The sequence below is a fragment of the Cherax quadricarinatus genome, chromosome 1 (assembly GCF_038502225.1).
Source record: "Cherax quadricarinatus isolate ZL_2023a chromosome 1, ASM3850222v1, whole genome shotgun sequence".
NCBI lineage: Eukaryota > Metazoa > Arthropoda > Malacostraca > Decapoda > Parastacidae > Cherax > Cherax quadricarinatus.
The window spans coordinates 95,438,492-95,456,827 of record NC_091292.1 but is presented as its reverse complement, the minus strand read 5'-3'; the positions used below and the strand labels follow the sequence as shown (position 1 = coordinate 95,456,827).

The 18,336-nt window shown below is 39.7% G+C and overlaps 1 protein-coding gene across 7 annotated transcripts in view; it reads left to right on the top strand.

The window, feature by feature from the left end:
• The window catches only part of LOC128686001 (uncharacterized), a 363,682-nt gene that overhangs the window by 181,853 nt on the left and 163,493 nt on the right, over positions 1-18,336 (top strand). The window contains exon 1 of one of the 7 annotated variants that reach the window (XM_070084563.1): positions 9,677-11,332. The exons of the other annotated variants lie outside the window; for them this stretch is intronic. Coding sequence (XP_069940664.1) covers positions 10,738-11,332 — 595 coding nt within the window. The 5' untranslated portion in view covers positions 9,677-10,737. Of the gene's footprint in view, positions 1-9,676; positions 11,333-18,336 lie in introns of those variants that run through there. 7 annotated transcript variants of the gene reach the window in all.

Sequence of the window (18,336 nt, the reverse complement as noted above, 5' to 3'; positions counted from 1 at the left end):
TTATGGAGTCCTTGTAATATTATGGGGTCCTTGTAATATTATGGGGTCCTTGTAATATTATGGAGTCCTTGTAATATTATGGGGTCCTTGTAATATTATGGGGTCCTTGTAATATTATGGGTCCTTGTAATATTATGGAGTCCTTGTAATATTATGGGGTCCTTGTAATATTATGGAGTCCTTGTAATATTATGGAGTCCTTGTAATATTATGGAGTCCTTGTAATATTATGGGGTCCTTGTAATATTATGGAGTCCTTGTAATATTATGGGGTCCTTGTAACATTATGGAGTCCTTGTAATATTATGGAGTCCTTGTAATATTATGGAGTCCTTGTAATATTATGGAGTCCTTGTAATATTATGGGGTCCTTGTAATATTATGGGGTCCTTGTAATATTATGGAGTCCTTGTAATATTATGGGGTCCTTGTAATATTATGGAGTCCTTGTAATATTATGGGGTCCTTGTAATATTATGGAGTCCTTGTAATATTATGGGGTCCTTGTAATATTATGGGGTCCTTGTAATATTATGGGTCCTTGTAATATTATGGAGTCCTTGTAATATTATGGGGTCCTTGTAATATTATGGAGTCCTTGTAATATTATGGAGTCCTTGTAATATTATGGAGTCCTTGTAATATTATGGGGTCCTTGTAATATTATGGAGTCCTTGTAATATTATGGGGTCCTTGTAACATTATGGAGTCCTTGTAATATTATGGAGTCCTTGTAATATTATGGAGTCCTTGTAATATTATGGAGTCCTTGTAATATTATGGAGTCCTTGTAATATTATGGAGTCCTTGTAATATTATGGGTCCTTGTAATATTATGGAGTCCTTGTAATATTATGGAGTCCTTGTAATATTATGGAGTCCTTGTAATATTATGGAGTCCTTGTAATATTATGGAGTCCTTGTAATATTATGGAGTCCTTGTAATATTATGGAGTCCTTGTAATATTATGGGGTCCTTGTAACATTATGGAGTCCTTGTAATATTATGGAGTCCTTGTAATATTATGGAGTCCTTGTAATATTATGGAGTCCTTGTAATATTATGGAGTCCTTGTAATATTATGGAGTCCTTGTAATATTATGGGTCCTTGTAATATTATGGAGTCCTTGTAATATTATGGAGTCCTTGTAATATTATGGAGTCCTTGTAATATTATGGGGTCCTTGTAATATTATGGAGTCCTTGTAATATTATGGGGTCCTTGTAATATTATGGGGTCCTTGTAATATTATGGGTCCTTGTAATATTATGGAGTCCTTGTAATATTATGGAGTCCTTGTAATATTATGGGGTCCTTGTAATATTATGGAGTCCTTGTAATATTATGGGTCCTTGTAATATTATGGAGTCCTTGTAATATTATGGGGTCCTTGTAATATTATGGGTCCTTGTAATATTATGGGTCCTTGTAATATTATGGGGTCCTTGTAATATTATGGGTCCTTATAATATTATGGGTCCTTGTAATATTATGGGGTCCTTGTAATATTATTGGTCCTTGTAATATTATGGGTCCTTGTAATATTATGGAGTCCTTGTAATATTATGGGGTCCTTGTAATATTATGGGGTCCTTGTAATATTATGGGGTCCTTGTAATATTATGGGTCCTTGTAATATTATGGGGTCCTTGTAATATTATGGGGTCCTTGTAATATTATGGGTCCTTGTAATATTATGGGGTCCTTGTAATATTATGGGGTCCTTGTAATATTATGGAGTCCTTGTAATATTATGGGTCCTTGTAATATTATGGGTCCTTGTAATATTATGGAGTCCTTGTAATATTATGGGGTCCTTGTAATATTATGGATCCTTGTAATATTATGGGGTCCTTGTAATATTATGGGGTCCTTGTAATATTATGGGTCCTTGTAATATTATGGGTCCTTGTAATATTATGGAGTCCTTGTAATATTATGGGGTCCTTGTAATATTATGGGGTCCTTGTAATATTATGGGGTCCTTGTAATATTATGGGTCCTTGTAATATTATGGGTCCTTGTAATATTATGGGTCCTTGTAATATTATGGAGTCCTTGTAATATTATGGGGTCCTTGTAATATTATGGGTCCTTATAATATTATGGGGTCCTTGTAATATTATGGGGTCCTTGTAATATTATGGGTCCTTATAATATTATGGGGTCCTTGTAATATTATGGAGTCCTTGTAATATTATGGAGTCCTTGTAATATTATGGGGTCCGTGTAATATTATGGGTCCTTATAATATTATGGGGTCCTTGTAATATTATGGGGTCCTTGTAATATTATGGGTCCTTATAATATTATGGGGTCCTTGTAATATTATGGAGTCCTTGTAATATTATGGAGTCCTTGTAATATTATGGGGTCCTTGTAATATTATGGAGTCCTTGTAATATTATGGGGTCCTTGTAATATTATGGGGTCCTTGTAATATTATGGGGTCCTTGTAATATTATGGAGTCCTTGTAATATTATGGGTCCTTGTAATATTATGGAGTCCTTGTAATATTATGGGGTCCTTGTAATATTATGGGGTCCTTGTAATATTATGGGTCCTTGTAATATTATGGAGTCCTTGTAATATTATGGGTCCTTGTAATATTATGGAGTCCTTGTAATATTATGGAGTCCTTGTAATATTATGGGTCCTTGTAATATTATGGAGTCCTTGTAATATTATGGGGTCCTTGTAATATTATGGGGTCCTTGTAATATTATGGGTCCTTGTAATATATGGAGTCCTTGTAATATTATGGGTCCTTGTAATATTATGGGGTCCTTGTAATATTATGGAGTCCTTGTAATATTATGGGTCCTTGTAATATTATGGAGTCCTTGTAATATTATGGGGTCCTTCTAATATTATGGGTCCTTGTAATATTATGGGTCCTTGTAATATTATGGGGTCCTTGTAATATTATGGGGTCCTTGTAATATTATGGAGTCCTTGTAATATTATGGAGTCCTTGTAATATTATGGGTCCTTGTAATATTATGGGTCCTTGTAATATTATGGGGTCCTTGTAATATTATGGAGTCCTTGTAATATTATGGGGTCCTTGTAATATTATGGGGTCCTTGTAATATTATGGAGTCCTTGTAATATTATGGAGTCCTTGTAATATTATGGAGTCCTTGTAATATTATGGGGTCCTTGTAATATTATGGGGTCCTTGTAATATTATGGGGTCCTTGTAATATTATGGAGTCCTTGTAATATTATGGGGTCCTTGTAATATTATGGGGTCCTTGTAATATTATGGAGTCCTTGTAATATTATGGGGTCTTTGTAATATTATGGGGTCCTTGTAATATTATGGAGTCCTTGTAATATTATGGGGTCCTTGTAATATTATGGGGTCCTTGTAATATTATGGGGTCTTTGTAATATTATGGGGTCCTTGTAATATTATGGGGTCCTTGTAATATTATGGGGTCCTTGTAATATTATGGGGTCCTTGTAATATTATGGGGTCCTTGTAATATTATGGAGTCCTTGTAATATTATGGAGTCCTTGTAATATTATGGGGTCCTTGTAATATTATGGGTCCTTGTAATATTATGGAGTCCTTGTAATATTATGGAGTCCTTGTAATATTATGGGGTCCTTGTAATATTATGGGGTCCTTGTAATATTATGGAGTCCTTGTAATATTATGGGTCCTTGTAATATTATGGAGTCCTTGTAATATTATGGGGTCCTTGTAATATTATGGGGTCCTTGTAATATTATGGGGTCCTTGTAATATTATGGAGTCCTTGTAATATTATGGGGTCCTTGTAATATTATGGGGTCCTTGTAATATTATGGAGTCCTTGTAATATTATGGGTCCTTGTAATATTATGGAGTCCTTGTAATATTATGGGGTCCTTGTAATATTATGGAGTCCTTGTAATATTATGGAGTCCTTGTAATATTATGGAGTCCTTGTAATATTATGGGGTCCTTGTAATATTATGGGTCCTTGTAATATTATGGAGTCCTTGTAATATTATGGGTCCTTGTAATATTATGGGGTCCTTGTAATATTATGGAGTCCTTGTAATATTATGGGTCCTTGTAATATTATGGAGTCCTTGTAATATTATGGGGTCCTTGTAATATTATGGGTCCTTGTAATATTATGGGTCCTTGTAATATTATGGGGTCCTTGTAATATTATGGGGTCCTTGTAATATTATGGAGTCCTTGTAATATTATGGAGTCCTTGTAATATTATGGGTCCTTGTAATATTATGGGGTCCTTGTAATATTATGGAGTCCTTGTAATATTATGGGGTCCTTGTAATATTATGGGGTCCTTGTAATATTATGGAGTCCTTGTAATATTATGGAGTCCTTGTAATATTATGGAGTCCTTGTAATATTATGGGGTCCTTCTAATATTATGGGGTCCTTGTAATATTATGGGGTCCTTGTAATATTATGGAGTCCTTGTAATATTATGGGGTCCTTGTAATATTATGGGGTCCTTGTAATATTATGGAGTCCTTGTAATATTATGGGGTCTTTGTAATATTATGGGCTCCTTGTAATATTATGGAGTCCTTGTAATATTATGGGGTCCTTGTAATATTATGGGGTCCTTGTAATATTATGGGGTCTTTGTAATATTATGGGGTCCTTGTAATATTATGGGGTCCTTGTAATATTATGGGGTCCTTGTAATATTATGGGGTCCTTGTAATATTATGGGGTCCTTGTAATATTATGGAGTCCTTGTAATATTATGGAGTCCTTGTAATATTATAGGGTCCTTGTAATATTATGGGTCCTTGTAATATTATGGAGTCCTTGTAATATTATGGAGTCCTTGTAATATTATGGGGTCCTTGTAATATTATGGGGTCCTTGTAATATTATGGAGTCCTTGTAATATTATGGGTCCTTGTAATATTATGGAGTCCTTGTAATATTATGGGGTCCTTGTAATATTATGGGGTCCTTGTAATATTATGGGGTCCTTGTAATATTATGGAGTCCTTGTAATATTATGGGGTCCTTGTAATATTATGGGGTCCTTGTAATATTATGGAGTCCTTGTAATATTATGGGTCCTTGTAATATTATGGAGTCCTTGTAATATGGGGTCCTTGTAATATTATGGAGTCCTTGTAATATTATGGAGTCCTTGTAATATTATGGAGTCCTTGTAATATTATGGGGTCCTTGTAATATTATGGGGTCCTTGTAATATTATGGGGTCCTTGTAATATTATGGAGTCCTTGTAATATTATGGGGTCCTTGTAATATTATGGGGTCCTTGTAATATTATGGAGTCCTTGTAATATTATGGGGTCTTTGTAATATTATGGGGTCCTTGTAATATTATGGAGTCCTTGTAATATTATGGGGTCCTTGTAATATTATGGGGTCCTTGTAATATTATGGGGTCTTTGTAATATTATGGGGTCCTTGTAATATTATGGGGTCCTTGTAATATTATGGGGTCCTTGTAATATTATGGGGTCCTTGTAATATTATGGAGTCCTTGTAATATTATGGGGTCCTTGTAATATTATGGGGTCCTTGTAATATTATGGGGTCCTTGTAATATTATGGGGTCCTTGTAATATTATGGGGTCCTTGTAATATTATGGGGTCCTTGTAATATTATGGGGTCCTTGTAATATTATGGGGTCTTTGTAATATTATGGGGTCCTTGTAATATTATGGAGTCCTTGTAATATTATGGGGTCCTTGTAATATTATGGGGTCCTTGTAATATTATGGAGTCCTTGTAATATTATGGGTCCTTGTAATATTATGGAGTCCTTGTAATATTATGGGGTCCTTGTAATATTATGGAGTCCTTGTAATATTATGGAGTCCTTGTAATATTATGGAGTCCTTGTAATATTATGGGGTCCTTGTAATATTATGGGTCCTTGTAATATTATGGAGTCCTTGTAATATTATGGGTCCTTGTAATATTATGGGGTCCTTGTAATATTATGGAGTCCTTGTAATATTATGGGTCCTTGTAATATTATGGAGTCCTTGTAATATTATGGGGTCCTTGTAATATTATGGGTCCTTGTAATATTATGGGTCCTTGTAATATTATGGGGTCCTTGTAATATTATGGGGTCCTTGTAATATTATGGAGTCCTTGTAATATTATGGAGTCCTTGTAATATTATGGGTCCTTGTAATATTATGGGTCCTTGTAATATTATGGGGTCCTTGTAATATTATGGATTATTATTATTATAATCAAGGGGGAAGCGCTAAACCCGGAGGATTATACAGCGCCTGGGGGGGGGGATGTGGAAGGCATTCAGGCTTAATTCGGGGAACTGGAGCACAGATCCAATTCCCTAAATCAAGAGCCCCTCACCAACATCAAGGAACCTTCCTTGAGGGGTAATATTATGGAGTCCTTGTAATATTATGGGGTCCTTGTAATATTATGGGGTCCTTGTAATATTATGGAGTCCTTGTAATATTATGGAGTCCTTGTAATATTATGGAGTCCTTGTAATATTATGGGGTCCTTGTAATATTATGGGGTCCTTGTAATATTATGGGGTCCTTGTAATATTATGGAGTCCTTGTAATATTATGGGGTCCTTGTAATATTATGGGGTCCTTGTAATATTATGGAGTCCTTGTAATATTATGGGGTCTTTGTAATATTATGGGCTCCTTGTAATATTATGGAGTCCTTGTAATATTATGGGGTCCTTGTAATATTATGGGGTCCTTGTAATATTATGGGGTCTTTGTAATATTATGGGGTCCTTGTAATATTATGGGGTCCTTGTAATATTATGGGGTCCTTGTAATATTATGGGGTCCTTGTAATATTATGGGGTCCTTGTAATATTATGGAGTCCTTGTAATATTATGGAGTCCTTGTAATATTATGGGGTCCTTGTAATATTATGGGTCCTTGTAATATTATGGAGTCCTTGTAATATTATGGAGTCCTTGTAATATTATGGGGTCCTTGTAATATTATGGGGTCCTTGTAATATTTTGGAGTCCTTGTAATATTATGGGTCCTTGTAATATTATGGAGTCCTTGTAATATTATGGGGTCCTTGTAATATTATGGGGTCCTTGTAATATTATGGGGTCCTTGTAATATTATGGAGTCCTTGTAATATTATGGGGTCCTTGTAATATTATGGGGTCCTTGTAATATTATGGAGTCCTTGTAATATTATGGGTCCTTGTAATATTATGGAGTCCTTGTAATATTATGGGGTCCTTGTAATATTATGGAGTCCTTGTAATATTATGGAGTCCTTGTAATATTATGGAGTCCTTGTAATATTATGGGGTCCTTGTAATATTATGGGGTCCTTGTAATATTATGGGGTCCTTGTAATATTATGGAGTCCTTGTAATATTATGGGGTCCTTGTAATATTATGGGGTCCTTGTAATATTATGGAGTCCTTGTAATATTATGGGGTCTTTGTAATATTATGGGGTCCTTGTAATATTATGGAGTCCTTGTAATATTATGGGGTCCTTGTAATATTATGGGGTCCTTGTAATATGGGGTCTTTGTAATATTATGGGGTCCTTGTAATATTATGGGGTCCTTGTAATATTATGGGGTCCTTGTAATATTATGGGGTCCTTGTAATATTATGGGGTCCTTGTAATATTATGGGGTCCTTGTAATATTATGGGGTCCTTGTAATATTATGGGGTCCTTGTAATATGGGGTCCTTGTAATATTATGGGGTCCTTGTAATATTATGGGGTCCTTGTAATATTATGGGGTCTTTGTAATATTATGGGGTCCTTGTAATATTATGGAGTCCTTGTAATATTATGGGGTCCTTGTAATATTATGGGGTCTTTGTAATATTATGGGGTCCTTGTAATATCATGGGGTCCTTGTAATATAATAGGGTCTTTGTAATATGGGGTCCTTGTAATATCATGGGGTCCTTGTAATATAATGGGGTCCTTGTAATATCATGGGGTCCATGTAATATTATGGAGTCCTTGTAATATTATGGGGTCCTTGTAATATTTTGGGGTCCTTGTAATATTATGGGGTCCTTGTAATATTATGGGGTCCTTGTAATATTATGGGGTCCTTGTAATATCATGGAGTCCTTGTAATATCATGGGGTCCTTGTAATGTCATGGGGTCCTTGTAATATCATGGGGTCCTTGTAATATTATCGGGTCCTTGTAATATCATGGGGTCCTTGTAATATAATGGGGTCCATGTAATATTATGGAGTCCTTGTAATATTATGGGGTCCTTGTAATATTTTGGGGTTCTTGTAATATTATGGGGTCCTTGTAATATTATGGGGTCCTTGTAATATCATGGGGTCCTTGTAATATAATGGGGTCCTTGTAATATCATGGGGTCCTTGTAATATGGGGTTCTTGTAATATCATGGGGTCCTTGTAATTTCATGGGGGTCCTTGTAATATCTTGGGGTCCTTGTAATATCATGGGGGCCTTGTAATATCATGGGTTCCTTGTAATATCATGGGGTCCTTGTAATATCTTGGGTCCTTGTAATATCATGGGGTCCTTGTAATATCTTGGGGTCCTTGTAATATCATGGGGTCCTTGTAATATTATCGGGTCCTTGTAATGTTTTGGGTCCTTGTAATATTATGGGGTCCTTGTAATATTATGGGGTCCTTGTAATATCATGGGGTCCTTATAATATCATGGGGTTCTTGTAATATCATGGGGTCCTTGTAATATCATGGGGTCCTTGTAATATCATGGGGTCCTTGTAATATCATGGGGTCCTTGTAATATCATGGGGGCCTTGTAATATCATGGGGTCCTTGTAATATCATGGGGGCCTTGTAATATCAGGGGGTCCTTGTAATATCATGGGGTCCTTGTAATATCATGGAGTCCTTGTAATATGGTATTTAAATTCGTCTGGTGATCATGATAGGAGAGTGATGAGTGTGTTTTGGTTGGGACCTCCCAGAGTGCGTCACATTTACCCCAGTGCTCCCCCAGCCTGCTCCCCAGTCACGAGCCGTGGTGAAACAACCCTCCGGGGCGTGTTCAGGGAGGGAGCTTTATTAAAGGGAACAAGGGAGGGTAGTGGAGGGTCAGGGAAGAGGACATGCGGGATTGGAGGTATATGGAATTTATCCTGGGATAACTCAACATAGATTTACCCTAGGATAGCCTAACAGATTTACCCTAGGATAACCCAACATTTATCCTAGGATAACTCAAATATTTATCCTAGGACAACCAACAAAGGTTTATCCTAGGATAACCCAACAAATATTTATCCTAGGATAACCCAGCATTTATCCTAGGGTAACCCAACATTATCCTAGGATAACTCAAATATTTATCTTAGGATAACCAACAAATATTTATCCTAAGATAACCCAACAAAGGTTTATCCTAGGATAACCCAACAAATATTTATCCTAGGATAACCCAACATTTATCCTAGGATAACCCAATATTTATCCTAGGGTAACACAACATTTATCCTAGGGTAACCCAAAATTTATCCTAGGGTAACCCAACATTTATCCTAGGATAAAGTCATTGTACCGAGCCCTGAGGTTGCAGCAGGATCTTACTGCCCGACGCTTCACTTGGCATTTAAATATGGCCCCTCCTGGACTCACGGGATTGAGGAGACGGGTGCCACGGGGCCATTACTGAGGCTGGCACTGTAGGGATCACCAGAGCTCTCTGGCACTCCCTCATACAGTGCTTTATCCGTCACAAACTGTGGATAACTGTAATGTAGAATTTGTGAGTAAAATATATGATAGCGAAAGACAATATGCTTATAAATAGAAAAAAAAGAAGAGAAGCATGAGTAAAAATTATAGAAGAATGGATTAATCAATAAATAGAGATGAAACGGAGTAAGATAGAGGAATATAATGGAAAAGAAGGCTTGAGAATCGTGAATTTTAAGAGGTAAATTAACAGAAAACGGAGGTAATGAGAGGGCAGACCTCAGAATTATTTACTATTGTGGTGGTGTGTGATTTTTACGCTTGATGTGACCTGTGAAAGTGTCCTAGTTATTATATCATTATACTTAAGGTGAAACTTTGCGGTCATTGTTTGCTGCGGCCACACTAGCGGTTGAGAAACAGCCACAGCTCCGACTGTTTGATGTTTTGTGGTCATTGTGGAAGTTTGTGTTCTGTAATTGATCCTGAGATATTAAAGGTGATAAACGTGTGGCTAGAATACAAGGTAGTTGAGTAGTTAACATTGGGTGAATACGATCCAATTATGGATATATTAACATGTATAACTGAACCTTCGAAAATTGTGAACCTGTTGTTGAACTTTAATAATATCAGGTCGGGTTTTCTTTCACTTTCTCTTGGACCGGTAAGCCAACGGAAGGCCTCGGTCAGATGACCAAGAGCTCCAGCTGTGGGTCATGATATGACTAAAACCTGCGTCAGGAAATACTTGTCTTGTTTCTTGACAAACCTTACCTAACCAACCAACGTAATTAGTATTGCCATCAGAAGCGTCGCGTAGCTGGTGTGTTAGTACAATATGTGTCTTGTTGCACAAGGCTCAGATACCTGTTGAGTTTCGCCTGACTATAATTGCGGTAGTTGTATCAAGCGTATGTATTGATTTCCTTGCTCTGATGATCATTTGGTTAGCAGTAAAGGACAGGGAACACGAGGTCACACGAGGAAGCAACAGTCACACAAGGGAACAGCGGTCACACGAGGTCACAGCAGTCACACGAGGGAACAGCAACCACACGTCATGGTGGGATTAAAGAAACAAGTGACGTGGAATTTGCCTCCGGAGCGACCTGAGTACGACGGTCAAAACGACGGTAAGAATGACACTCCCTTCACCAGTCGCTACAACGACAAACAGGAACAGCGCGATTACCAAGCCATCAGCAACGACAGTAGAAGCTGGACTAGGGAAGGAAACGACGCCAGTAGCGAAATCAGTGGCAATAATGTTCCAGCGACTGTTGCCGTCCGAAACGACAGCAACAGTAGCTGGAACAGTGACCAAAACAGCGCCCATGAAGGCAATAGAAGCAAAAACAGCGCCCAGGACGACCATAACAACCAACACAAACACAAAAACAAAACCCACCGCAACAACAACTCCGCTCGCGACGACAGTAACCGCAGCCGCGACCACCGAGAAATGGTCGACACGTTCGGATCCTATGGCTTGGCCGCGTCTTGGGCTGGCGACGACCCCGTGCTGGTGTACCTGAAGCAGCGCTACGGGTCGACTGACGAAGATGAAGTTCTGGTAGACAGCGCGGACGAGGTGGAAGTGGAGTCCCTCCAGGTGGAGATCGTCCACGCGACCTGCAACCTTCACGTGTTTACAGGTGTGGCAGAACAGGTGTTACTTGCTGCTTCTTGGGGCTCTCATAACAACACATGCTTACTGTTATTATTATTATTATTAGTAGTAGTAGTAGTAATAGTAGTATTTAATAAGTATAAGTTAATTCAATCTGTACCGTGTTTTAGCGCTTCTTTTTGATAATAATAATTAATAATAATAATAATAATAATAATAATAATAATAATAATAATGTACCTTGTCTTAAAATAAGTCATTTACTAGGTACGTGAAGACGAAATACAAAATCGACTAAGTAGTATTTTCAGTCTTAATTCTTCCTCCCTACCCCGCTTTTTTTTCTCTCTCTCTCTTCCTTCTTTTCATTTTCTTGCCACTCTTCATTCCCTACATTATTTTCCCTTGCTTCTTCCATCCTGGCGTTTGATTGCATCAGCCGTGGTAAGGCTCAGTTACTTAATAATTAAGATGGATGATCTTTGAGTGGAACATCCATGTCTAACCTGCCGTGGGTTGGTGAGTTTATAATTGTCTCACCTGCAGGTAGGCCTCGTCTCACCTGCCTGGGCGGGGGAGAGTCTGGAGGAGGAGGAGGAGGGGTGTGGGACTTGGGGAAGAGGGTGTGAGGTGTAGGGAGGAGAATATGAGGTATGAAGTGCAAGTGTTGGGAAGTGAGAACGAGGTATGAGGAGGAGTAAGGAGGAATGAGGTCTTCCCCCTTCCCCCTCTTCAACCTCCCATCCCGTTGCATTCCTCCCTCACTCCTCTCTCTTAACCTCCCTTCGCCTTACCCCAATTCCATTTCGTTTGATGAGTTTGACATATTTGCAGCACTTGGGTATATCTATTGATGTTACGTTTCGCCAGCTAGAGACTGTGGAAGTGGAGGGGTAATTTTGAGATGGTCAGTCCCTTAGCCTTGATGCGTGAGGATGATGACATATATACTGGAGCCAGAGGAGAGGTGCAGCAGTTGAGGATATCATCACAGATGGGAAGGTCCCATTAGTGGAAGTAAGTCATGTTCAAAAGCTGAGCCAGAGATAGCATGAGAGTGTAAAAGATATCTTCTGTACCAAGATTCTGTCTTGAAGATTGAGACACTTGAGCGACATTTGGGTATCTTTATTATGGAAACGTTTCGCCAGCCAGTGGCTTCATCAGTCCAGTGCATAAAAGAAACGGTGGAAGATGAGGAGTTGGAGGTAATCAGTCCCTCAGCCTAGAGATGTGTTTCAGTCCATCAATCAAGGTTCAGGGATTGAACACCTCAATCTTACCTCTCCACTTCCACTGTGTCCAGTCACATTTTCTGTATTGGACTTAAATATTCACAGGTTAGGGAAACATCTCACGAAAGATTCACAGGTTGTCGAAACGTCTCACGAAAGATTCACAGGTTGGCGAAACGTCTCACGAAAAATTCACAGGTTGTCGAAACGTCTTACGAAAGATTCACAAATTGGCAAAACATCTCAGTAACGAATCACTGCCAGTGTTGGACATGTCTCGTCCATCAACTTGTGAATACTGTAGTACCAGTACCCCGAGGCCGGGCCCCTGCCCCTCTTCCCAGTTCCCCGTGTATGATAGTTAACGGCGGGAACAAAAGCTAACCGTATCCCCCCCCCCTTCCGTCATATATCATCACGCACACTGATCTTGTATCCAGTTGTGTATAGTATGAAAATCTCTATATTTAATCCATCCTCGTCTCCCCCCCCCTCATCACATATGGCGCAGGAGGGAGGGGGAAAACGAGGATGGAAGAATGATGGAAGGAGAAGAAAGGGGAGAGGTGAGGGAAGGGGGAGAGGAGAGGGAGGGAGGACGTAAGGAGTGTCGGTAAAACTCATAGTCTATCATTCCGTTAAGACAGTGATTAACCCTGCTGGGTTATTAGCGGTAATTGTGTGTGTGTGTGTGTGTGTGTGTGTGTGTGTGTGTGTGTGTGTGTGTGTGTGTGTGTGTGTGTGTGTGTGTGTGTGTGTGTGTGTGTATTCACCTGGCTGTGGTTGCGGGGGTCAGGTCACTGCTCCTGACTCCACTTCTTACTTAAACACTAACTGTCACACTTAATTCCTCACTGTTGGGGGTTCTTCCATACCTGCTGTTGAATCTGTATCCTAAACTCGCTAACACCAGGTAAAACAAATTGCGGATATAAATCCGGATGTACTCCTGTTAACCCTTTTGAGCCTAGTTCCTAGGTGGTGTTTTGTGTTTCCACATGTTCTCTCATAATCTACACTTGGAAAATCTTGGAAGGAATGGTCCCAAATCTGCACACAGAAATCACTCCCTACGAAAGTAAAAGACTGGGCAGGCGATGCTAAATGCCCCCAGTAAAAAGTATGGGCGCCATTGGTACACTAAGAGAAAACACCATAAGTGTCCGGGGCCCAAAACTGTTCAACAGCCTCCCATCAAGCATTAGGGGAATTGCCAATAAACCCCTGGCTGCCTTCAAGAGAGAGCTGGACAGATACCTAAAGTCAGTGCCGGATCAGCCGGGCTGTGGCTCGTACGTTGGACTGCGTGCGGCCAGCAGTAACAGCCTAGTTGATCAGGCCCTGATCCATCGGGAGGCCTGGTCATGGACCGGGCCGCGGGGGCGTTGATCCCCGGAATAACCTCCAGGTAACCTCCAGGTTCTTGCGCCACGTCCGCAGGGTGGATGTGGGGCGCACAATAAACTAGTCACTTCCGTGGCAAAATCTAAATCTAGATCTGATAATAATAATCTAGATCTTAAACTGTATGGAATCTGCTTCTAGCACTTGCTCATACCGATCTTCAGTGTCTCGGCCACTCTCAGACTTAAGAAATATTTTCTGACATCCCATTAGTATCTTTAGCGTCCAGAAATACATTATTGTTCTTGATCTCCTGTCAGACTGCTGTCTGTTTTTTTTTTTTTTTTTTTTTTTTTTTTTTTACGTTGTGGTCATGTTCCCTCAGGTACTTCTCGATTATTATAATATTCATTTCCTTTACTCTTTCGCAAGTATCTCGCCTAAGCTCCGACACTTGTAACAGATTTTTGGATTGCATCAGTTTTCTGATCACTATATATGGAAAGTAAGAGGCTTGTCACATGGTGCTACATTATATTGTCAGTGGAAACCAGCGGAGCGATGACTACACTGGGAGAGAACTCAATTAGTGTAAAGGGACCAGAACTCTTCAACATCATCCCTTCATACATAAGAGGGATTAGCAACAGACCTCTGTGTCTTCAAGAGGGAATTTGGTAAATTCCTCAAATCAGTTCATGATCAACCTGGTTGTGGTGCATACGTTGGGCTGCGGGCACCAACAGCCTCATTAATCAGCCAGCAATCAGAAAGTCTGGTCTGGGACCGGGCCTCGGGGGTGTTGAACTCCGGCAGCGACTACAGGTAACCTACAGGTCATGTGCGGGCTTCCTGCTGGTGCTGTGTACACCTGTGGTGGGTCTAACATACATTGTATACACGGTCGTTAGGAGATTACTTTTTTCTTTCCTTTAGATCTTTAATACCGTTCTTATCTTCGCTAGAGGCGCAGACGACGCCGTGGATAGTCAGACGGAAACCTCACCCAGCCTACCCAGACTTACTTAACCCCTTTATCTAACATAACATAACATAACCTAACCTTGCGTAACTTATCCTAACCTAACCTACCCAAAATTTTGTCTTTTTGAGATTTTTCTATCAGTTATTGGTCTGAGACGCATCTGTTGTGATGTTAGGTGTGGTGCCTTTAACAAGGGATCAGTGTAGATTTTTGCTGCAGACTTGTCATCAACTTGAGATGCAGTGTGAACATATAAGATTAATTCATATAAGACCCGCACTTAGGAGACTAAAGCTTATGACAACTTTTCGGTCCAAATTGGACCATTAACAAGGCGCTTGTTAATGGTCTAAATCGGACGGAAACGTGGTCATAGGTTTCTATCTCCTAAGTACGGGCGACTTGTACATTGTTTCAGCCATAATACTGTGATTTTTTGTTCTTGATATGCCTTATAATTTAGTAACTCAATTTACTTACGAAAGAGTCTCCAGCTGTTTGTTAATGTTGACCTTATCTCCTCCGTTAGTAAGAAGTGTGGATCTGTTATTATTGAATCGTCCTCTATTTCAGGTTTTATTGTTTTACAGTTCTGACGTACCAACAGTAACAACAACAGTAGTGTAACTAAAACATTATAATAGCAACATGGAAGACTGAATTGATTTATAATTAAATTTGTGGGCAGTATTAGGGGTGGGACACAATTAACCTGGTTGCTACCTGATCCGGTACTAGGGCGAGCAAACCGGTTCTGAGCCTTGTATGATTTAATATTTTGAAACACGTGTGTGTGTGTGTGTGTGTGTGTGTGTGTGTGTGTGACCAGGCGGACCAGCAGGGAGGCCTGACACCAGGCCGGGCAAAAGGAGTAGGACAAATTCTGGAAACAGGTCACAGGTAAATCACTAAAGCTCGTCTACCAACACCACTTCAACATTTCTTGCAACTTGTCTCTTTATATTATTTCTGTCTAGAAATCGCATGTAGGATGCAAGTTGGGGAACCTGGTTTCATCCCATATAAACCTTTTGTGAGCGAGGCCACAAGAAGTCTCCCCCAAACACCTGGCATAAATGGAGCAGGTGAGGCCACTACACCTGGCCCTCGCTTACCATATACGTCACTCAGCATCCCACCACCAGTGCCAATTATGTCATTCAAGCCAGCAGGATAATCGAACTGAGGTCTTATATAGATGAGTCGGCGCACATCAATACATAGGCGGCGACTCTTGAAGACAATAAAGTGTTTTATGAATAGATGGTTGCGCCGGCCGATAACACACGATAGTGTTGTGCACCAGCGCTGGAGGCACCATTAGCGCCTGCACACTAAGAGGCGTGTCTGTGTGTGTGTATTTGTGTATTTCGTTCGGATTTTTAACCTCGGGGGGTTAGCCACCCAGGATAACCCAAGAAAGTCAGTGCGTCATCGAGGACTGTCTAACTTATTTCCATTGGGGTCCTTAATCTTGTCCCCCAGGATGCGACCCACACCAGTCGACTAACACCCAGGTACCTATTTGCTGCTAGGTGAACAGGACAACAGGTGTAAGGAAACGTGTCGAAATGTTTCTACCCGCCGGGAATCGAACCCGGGCCCTCCGTGTGTGAAGCGGGAGCTTTAGCCACCAGGCCACCGGGCCTGTATATGTAGATTAAAGTCTCGTTAATGATAGCATTGAGGTGAACTGGGGGCCTTAATGACTCTCTCTTCATTTAGCGATGATTTATGTGAATACTGATGATAGACTTTTTCTGATGCCCGACTTCGTTTAACGTAGGATTTACTGCAGTTACATCATGGTTATTTGTGAGGGTGGTGATACCTGTAAATAAGGATACGGTATTTGTAAAGTTAGTGATGCCTGTATATCGAGGCAGTCAAGGATAAGAGTTAATGTTGTCAGTTGTGTATCAGTTATTAAATATGGAATGTGTTGGTGTGTTCACTCACAAGATAAGTGAGGCTCTTCAAGAAACTGGTTTCTCCTTGCAAAATCTTAAGAAAAAAGGTAGATTTCGTTGTCTTCAGAGTCCTTGAGCTCCCAGTGTGAGTGAGACTGTGCGGCAGCTTGAGATATCTCTCACACCATATATGGTAAGAGTTACGTACGTATGTATGTCACTGTGAGTGAGAGAGTGTGTGAGGCAGCTTGAGATATCTCTCACACCATATATGGTAAGAGTTACGTACGTATGTATGTCACTGTGAGTGAGAGTGTGTGAGGCAGCTTGAGATATCTCTCACACCATATATGGTAAGAGTTACGTACATATGTATGTCACTGTGAGTGAGAGAGTGTGTGAGGCAGCTTGAGATATCTCTCACACCATATATGGTAAGAGTTACGTACGTATGTATGTCACTGTGAGTGAGAGAGTGTGTGAGGCAGCTTGAGATATCTCTCACACCATATATGAAGGACGTTCGCCGACTTTTTAACGCACCTGTATATCTGGAGGGTGTTCCGAGGGGTCAACGCCCCGCGGCCCGGTTCATAACCAGCTCTTGCGGCGGTGGATCAGAGTGATCAACCAGGCTGTTACATCCGGCCGTACGCACTCCAACGTATTCTGTATTTTTCAGATTATTCTCTTGTGAGGAATTCTATCAAAATATTTTAAAATCTAAGATTCTAAATCTATCCCTTATAATATAATAATTCACTAGGGCATCTTTAAAAATTGTTTGGGTAATTTTAATAAGAGATTAGACAAATATTTGAGTGATAATGGTCGTGTAACAAGGACCAGTAGACCTACTGCAGTGTACCATTATGCTTATATTCTGGTGTAGAGGATTTAGTTGGTCTAAAAATCTAAATTCTTATCACAAAGAACACTTTGTACTGTACACAAATAACCCGCATGTGAGAGAAACTTACGACGATGCTGCGGTTCGACTCAGACCATTAACTAGTCACACTGGAGCACGAAGGTAGGGAGCCAATGTATATACCTGAGGAGGGCGAGGAAGGTCCTACGTTGTTTCTACACTGTTAGTAAGACACATCATTGTGTCAACACTGTTAGTAAGACACATCATTGTGTCAACACTGTTAGTAAGACACATCATTGTGTCAACACTGTTAGTAAGACACATCATTGTGTCAACACTGTTAGTAAGACACATCATTGTGTCAACACTGTTAGTAAGACACATCATTGTGTCAACACTGTTAGTAAGACACATCATTGTGTCAACACTGTTAGTAAGACACATCATTGTGTCAACACTGTTAGTAAGACACATCATTGTGTCAACACTGTTAGTAAGACACATCATTGTGTCAACACTGTTAGTAAGACACATCATTGTGTCAACACTGTTAGTAAGACACATCATTATGTCAACACTGTTAGTAAGGCACATCATTGTGTCAACACTGTTAGTAAGACACATCATGTCAACACTGTTAGTAAGACACATCATGTCAACACTGTTAGTAAGACACATCAT